The sequence below is a fragment of the Gavialis gangeticus genome, unplaced genomic scaffold (assembly GCF_001723915.1).
Source record: "Gavialis gangeticus isolate Ggan-Ray unplaced genomic scaffold, GavGan_comp1, whole genome shotgun sequence".
NCBI classification, from domain to species: domain Eukaryota; kingdom Metazoa; phylum Chordata; order Crocodylia; family Gavialidae; genus Gavialis; species Gavialis gangeticus.
The window spans coordinates 23,533,460-23,540,473 of record NW_017729025.1 but is presented as its reverse complement, the minus strand read 5'-3'; the positions used below and the strand labels follow the sequence as shown (position 1 = coordinate 23,540,473).

Sequence of the window (7,014 nt, the reverse complement as noted above, 5' to 3'; positions counted from 1 at the left end):
GTTGAGCCTCCAGCTCCATCCTGAGCCCCACCCCAGCTCCACTCTGTCCCTCACCATGGGGGCCTTGATCTGTCCAACCATGGCCCTTTGCCTCGGCACAGACTTACCAGTTGGACGCTGCTTTCCAAGCTGCCAGGCTGCATTCCTGGCTGTGTGCATGCATGCGGCATTTATCGGCGACATTATTGGCCACATCAGCCAAAAAAGGCCGATTTTTTTTTTTTTGCCAATAATGTCAATTTTCCTTTTATCAGTACTGATACGATATGAACCAATGTATTAGTGCACCTCTACTACTAAGTGATTACAAAACGTAAAAAAAACAACTAGGGCAGGTAACCAAGCTGAATGTCAGTAAGTATTGAGAGGGACAAGGAGAGCTGGAGAGAGGGACAGACCTGGTAAGTAGATCTACAGTTAAGGTCGTCTGACACTACGTTGTGAGCTGCTGCTTATAAGCTTGGTACATTTATATCATTCAGGTTGGAATTTTGTTATGCTTTTTATTTGTCTGAGGCTAGATTTTTCTTTTAGTGGTTTAGCGCACATGGTTAATCTATTACTGAGAATGAAGTTGAAGGAAAAGTGTTTCACCATTTTATTTTTTCAATTAAAAAAAATAATGGCTTTCTGATTTTGGAGCCAGTACTTGATATTTGGTAGGAATATGGTGCTGGGATTAGAAAACCACATTCCTGTGTCCTAGGTAGTAAACCAAACTTGGGTTGATTTTATTGGTCTGAAAAATTGCTTCCAAAGGAATGGAATCTATAAGCCTCTTCTGTTTCTACGATGATCCTGCCTTAGTATTTCAGTTAAAACTTTTATAGTGAAATTCATTACTCCTAAAATTGGAACATATGAATATTTAGCTTTGCGCACTACTTGTGAACAAGCTCAGTATTTATTTCAGAGCTAGGTAAATAATATAAAACACACAATTTGGGCATAATTTGGGTGCGTGCTGCCATGTTTAGTGATCTAACAAGTGCTTAAATACAAAGCTGGTAAGTGATGTACTTAAGGTAGATGATTTGTTAAGGCGGCATGTGACAGATTTCAAGAATACTTAATCACCTGAATCATCTAATTCCCAAATCTATCATATTTACTTGAATCCAAGGCAAGGATTTTTTTCCCCAATCAGCATGGGGGGAGAAAAGCCTCATCTTGGATTTGAGTGTGATCTGGGGCAACCAGCAGCTCAGCACTGACTGGCCCCAGGTTCGGGGTTGAAACGAGCTGAACTGCTGCTTGCCTTGGACCAGAATGGCTTATTTGGCAGAGGAGGGGCAGGTGGCTGTGGGGAGGCATTGGGTGGGGGGGTGGCTACAGCCTGTCCCTGGCCTCCCCCAGCCCTGCAGCCTGCCTTCTCACCTCCTGCTTCCCCCCACCTAGTTACCCTTCTTCCCCCACCCCGTACCTTCTGCTCCACTCCAATGCCTCCAGCCCTGGCTCAGCTGGGAACTGCTACCGCTTCCCCCGGCCAGGTTGGGGCTGCCTCTTCTGCTGCTGATTGCTCTGGAGCCAAAGCAGAGCTGCAGCAAAAGGTGCAGAGGGGAGAAGAGAGGGTGGGGGAAGCAGGGAGTGTGGAGCAGGCAGGAGGACAGTGCGTGGCAGGAGACAGCCATGGCAGGACAGGGCAGGAGAACAAGGGGCAGGGGTCTGGCCTCCTGCCGTCCCACCACTGTTTTCCTCACCGCAGTAGTGGGCAGGATGAAATTGAGATGACCTCTTACTGATTAGATTCTTTACATGGAAAACTATAAGTCTGGTGTGATTTTTTTTTTTTTTCTCCATGTGTAGAATAATTATTGGAGGGGGTCCTCTTAAATATGAAGTTGTCATGGATTCAGGTAGATTTGGTAATACTTTGTCTGCACTGTTATAGTGATGTTTGTATAATATCCAGAATGGTTGGTCCCTTCTTTTTCCCCACCTCGCGGAGTCTTGACAATTGCATCGGGTTCGGAGTGAGTTAAATGTGTACTAACTTTTGTTTTTCATGTACAGCACCAAATGTTTAGAAAATCTGTCGTGAAGTAAAACTTTCCCCTTTGCCTGGCTCCTAGGGTCTTGACAATGTTCACAAACAGAGAGTTGCTGAAGTGCTAAATGACCCTGAGAGCACAGAAAAAAGGCGAAGCCGAGAGAGCCTCAACGTTGATGTGGTAAAGTACGAGAGTGGGCCTGATGGAGGCGAGGAAGTGAGTATGAGCGTAGAGTGGAATGGGGTAAGTACAGTACACAGTTTAAGAGACTAGCCTAGGCCGCTATATCAGACTTGTCCAGTCATCCTTCCATTGCTTTTAGTAGTTTTACTAGTTTATCTACTTTGCAATTTCTCAGAATTAATTAAAAATTAAAGAACAAGACTTTGCCTTTTGTAAGTTGTTTACCTTTTATTAACACTTTCAATTTGATACAGTTTTCCGTTGTTAGTAGTGAAATTTCTTTAGGGATATCAACTGGCTGGAGTTAACTCTAAGCATTTAAATGCTGATTGAATGTCCTGGTTATTGTTTTTTCTTAGTAGTAGCAATAGATGGGCAGTTACCTTACTTTTGCTGCTTTATCCTTGCTTCTTGTCTACATGTTTCCATTTCACTGATAACCTTACAGGTGCTGCTGTGGAATTACTTTACTTTAGATTGGCATGGAAAAGTAAAATAGCAAAATATTTTCAAAATCCTTGCCTTTTTTTGCTCTCTCTTTTTGGAATTGGACTTAAAAATTATTCCAGTGACTTCTTTCAAATTTTTGGGAGGAAACTTCTCTATTCCTTTCAGTCCTGAAGTAAGGATGATGCATAATCTGCTGTACAGTTGGCCACTGCAATTTCATGAAAATAACTGTACATCCCTGAAATGAAATGGTCACATCAGTTTTCAATGTAGCCTGGTAGAATCTGCAGCTTAAGTAGAGGGCTAATTCTGGCTTGTGACTTGTGACTCTAATGCATATTGTGTCACACAAGTTAAAATAATATAAATGTTCTAAAATAGAAGCGATGTTTGTAGCATGTGACAAGCTGTGCATTTTCTACGTTGTTTATCGTTCAAGTGAAGATAATCCAAGCTTTTACTTGTATAAATCTGGTTTACTTAGTTGCTTCAGCCGTTGTCTTTTCCTAGTGCATATTCCATTGCTACCAGTGGGATGTATGTGGATAGGCTGCGCCATCTGCTAATTAAACCTAATTTGTGTTTTCTGCTAAAAAAAAACAAAAAACAAAAAAACCTTGACCTGGTCTGTTAAATTGCGTATTAATAATGCTTGTCTGACTGCCTTTGCTTTTGCTCTAGAGGTTTTAGCCTGTACTGTGAACTTGAAATGAGCTTCAGAGGTATTCTCTTACAGTAGCACCAGCTCTCCAGTCCCCTGTGACAAGATTTAGGATTCTAAAAATACTTGGCAAAAGCTCAGACTTACTGGACCTGAGTGGAGAAAGTTCTCTTAGTCTGTGCTTTTGTCATTATCAAATGACGTTTTCTTGGCATTGGTATTTTCTCAGTGCCAAGACAGTCAATCAGCATCTATTGTGAATAATTAACATTGCAGCATCGAAAAAGAAAAAGAAAAAGGTTGGATAGCTCCTTTTATCTTAATTTTACCCACTCAGTGTTAGAACTGTGTACTGTACTCCTCCCTAAATTTCTGCCATACTTTGCATGACTTTGTATGTTCTAAATGAATTAAACCCTTATTTCTACTATTTGCTTTTAATTAAAACAAGCATGCAGGTTTGGGATTGATAAAGGACTTTCTTGAAAAATACTAGGCAGTATTTCTAGGTCAATACTTGATGCCCATAGTGCTAAAAATTTGGATCTGAAGGGTGAGTTTGTCCATCGAGACTGGAATTAAGGACTAGAATTTTTACAAAGTCTGGGATTTTCTGCATTTGCTTAACATATGTGGTATAACTTTTTTGATTTACATGGGACTGTTCACATTCACATTTTCTTCCTCACTCTGGAGGTAGTTTGTTCAAACAAACTCCTTCCCCTTCTCCCTCTGTTTTCTACTTCAGTGCTGTTCTCTTCTATACCCATAGGGTGTGCTTTCCCGTTTCCTTTCCTCTGTTCCCTCCTTGCAAATATTCTACTTGGCAAGCAGGAAAAGCTGCTGAAGTTCTGTTGGTAGGCAATTTCTCCTATTTACAGAGTCTGAAGAAACAACCTGTTTTGGTTAATATTTAAGTACAGATGCACATCAGAAGTTGGCCCTTGAACTTGGCTGTCCGATAGAAGCAGAGGGTTATTTTTTAGAATAGTTGAGGCATCTTGCAACCTTCACTGAAAAAACTTCAGTTGAACATATGTAACGTACTCAACATAAGTCAGGTAAATACTGTACACTTCAGTGCAGCCTCTTCTAAACGCAGTGAGAAGAGGAACTGAAATTTCTATTTTAACCTAAAATATAGGTAAATACTAAGTCGCATTGTTTAGTAAAATTGAAAACTTGTATCTCATGTTTACCAGTTTTTTTTTTAGAGCTGGTTCCATAAAAGGATACTATTTTCAATATTTTAGTGTGAAAATAATGTGAAAGGTAACTTTAAAATGTTCATGAATGTAATTTTTATGCTGTTTTTCAGCCTGAGCTTTTATTCCTTTTTTTATGTTCCTGATACAACCTGAGAAGCATAATTTATCCAGTTGGCTCTAAGGCTGAATTATGCCAGTTAAATTAAGGGCTGATAATTAGATTAATTTTTTTTACTTTGAAAATGTCTGTATAAGGAACAGTGTGTCATCTTACTCGCAGTATACGTAATAGCTTTACATTTAGATTCAGATTCAGAATTACTGAATACTGGTTGAATTATTTTAAGTCTGCTATCTTTTTATGTTAGATATCACCTTGTTTAGGTTAAGCTAACTGTGCTATCAGGTAAAGTTTTGATTGAAACGGCAGGTACAGGCACTGTTGTGTTTCAGTACATCCTGCTGGGGTTCACTCCAGTTCCTAGAGACAGATATCCTTTTTACCAGATCACCGTCTTCAATATCCTTTACCAGAGCGGTGAATGGGAAGCCTAGAGGTTGACCTTCCCAGTCACTTGTTTAGCTGGTTGCTTTCAGCTGAGATTTGAGGCTTTTTAGGTAGTGCAGTGTTAGGGAGGCTTGTGCTATAATATATCTTTTTTCTAGATTACATTTATAAAAATATACCTGAGACTAAATCATCAATTCCATTGAATCCTGTTGCCTTAAAGCTGTAAGTAGAATTTTGTTTGGAGGGATATGGCAAATCCTCTTCCTTTTATAGTGCTGTGGGGAAAAAATCCTGGCAGAAGTTAAAGCTTAAATGATTGCACCGTGTTCTGTTGTTTCCTTTTTTTAAATCTTTTGTTTTTTCCTCTTTATTTTGACATTTTATATTCTTTTTTTTTAACCTGAAAACTACTCTATCCTCCTCATATACTACATACACAATATATTTGTAAAAACAATCTCTGGTTAATTTTTTCCTGTTTTGTTTTTGGGGGGTTTTTGTGCAAATACTAATTTAATACGAACATGGGATCTCTCTTGGTCATTTGTTTAGTGCATTTTCCTGAAATAAAGTACACAATTTTCTGATGATTACAGAAGTCTGTAAATGGCAGGCTTGGGACGTGCAGTCCCAAATCTTTCTTTAAAAAAGCTGCCTGGGATACGACCTAGAAATACTGTAAACGTAACTGTTCAAACGTGAGAACTGTTGAACTTTTTCCCAACAGTTTCATTCAGTTTTTCTCTCTCCATTTCTGTCTGACAGGCCTAGATGCCTTTTGTGATTCTTAAACTGTCTCCTGCATGACGGGCGTGCACCATCTTCAAGCTTTAACTTCTCTCTTCAGTACTGACTGCTGTGTTTTAGCAAATCCCTTACGATTCTTGTCAGAGCTACACTTCCTTGTAAACTGGCCATTCCTTCAGTGCTGGTGCCCTTTTTTTTGGTTTCCTGTTTCTGTACCTGTGTAGCTTTGCCAGATATGTATCTAGTCATACGAAATATGTTAATACAACCATTTGCTGTGTAATACATAAGTAAAACGTAAGAATGAACTTTAAGTAGCTGTTCACTATGAAAAAAGGTAGTTAAAAGTATCACACAAGGTATTATTAAAATGGCATGATGGTTACCTTTACAGAATAAAACGTAAAAGTAAGGCATGTTCTCCAAGTGCTTTAAATGTATTTAGAGGCCTGTAATATGGTTAACATCAATATGGAACCCTGGATGTCTTCACTTATTCTAAAGTAGCATTGCTGTTTAGTCTTTGTGTGAAATTTTGGCAATTATGCTTTTCTCTACTAATCTTTGGTGTTCAGTGATTTGTGTATTTGTCTTTCTAACTTCTAATAAACTCACTCCAACTGATGTCTGTCTCTGTCTGCTCAGTAGTACTTCCTTCTTTGACAGTTCTTCCTTTTGTACAGTAGCCATGTAGAATTTCTAGAAGTAGGAGATTATTACTTCTAATCTTACTAAGCTGTTTTATTTAGGAGTAAAACAATGGTTCTTTGCCAATCAAATTGTACTTGAGTTGGAAACTTCTGTGGATCAAATAATATACCATAAAACATGAATTTTTGTGTGCAGAAGAGTATCGCTTTATCTCGCATTTTTTTTCTGAAACATAGTGAAAGATTAATTGGAATTGAAAGAATTTGGATACAGGCTTTCTGAACATAAAACACTCTCTATTTTGAATTTGACGTAGGGAATTCACTGAAAATACTTAGAATTCATGGCCTAGGCATTTGAACCAAGAGAAGGAAATGGCTGGTTTGTTCACAACCTGACAAAATGCTTTCACTTGGTGCTGTACTCGCCTTTCTCACGACTGCATCGTGTCTGGTCGGTGGTGGTGGTGGTGGTGGTGAAAGTGCATGCACTTTTCAGATTTATTTTTAATAGCTATGAATCATATTGAACCGTATCTTGGACAAGTCTTCAGACTGCTGAAACATTTATTAGTAGGCTAGGACAAAAGCACTATTTAACCTGAGTGCTAAC

At 38.9% G+C, this 7,014-nt stretch overlaps 1 protein-coding gene across 4 annotated transcripts in view; it reads left to right on the top strand.

The window, feature by feature from the left end:
- Positions 1 to 7,014, top strand: part of KLC1 (kinesin light chain 1) — an 82,250-nt gene that overhangs the window by 62,900 nt on the left and 12,336 nt on the right. For 2 of the 4 annotated variants that reach the window (XM_019518505.1, XM_019518507.1), the window contains one exon: positions 2,073 to 2,234. In XM_019518505.1, the coding sequence (XP_019374050.1) occupies positions 2,073 to 2,234 (162 nt within the window). Of the gene's footprint in view, positions 1 to 2,072; positions 2,235 to 5,769; positions 6,376 to 7,014 lie in introns of those variants that run through there. The other 2 variants (XM_019518508.1, XM_019518506.1) reach the window with 2 other exon arrangements.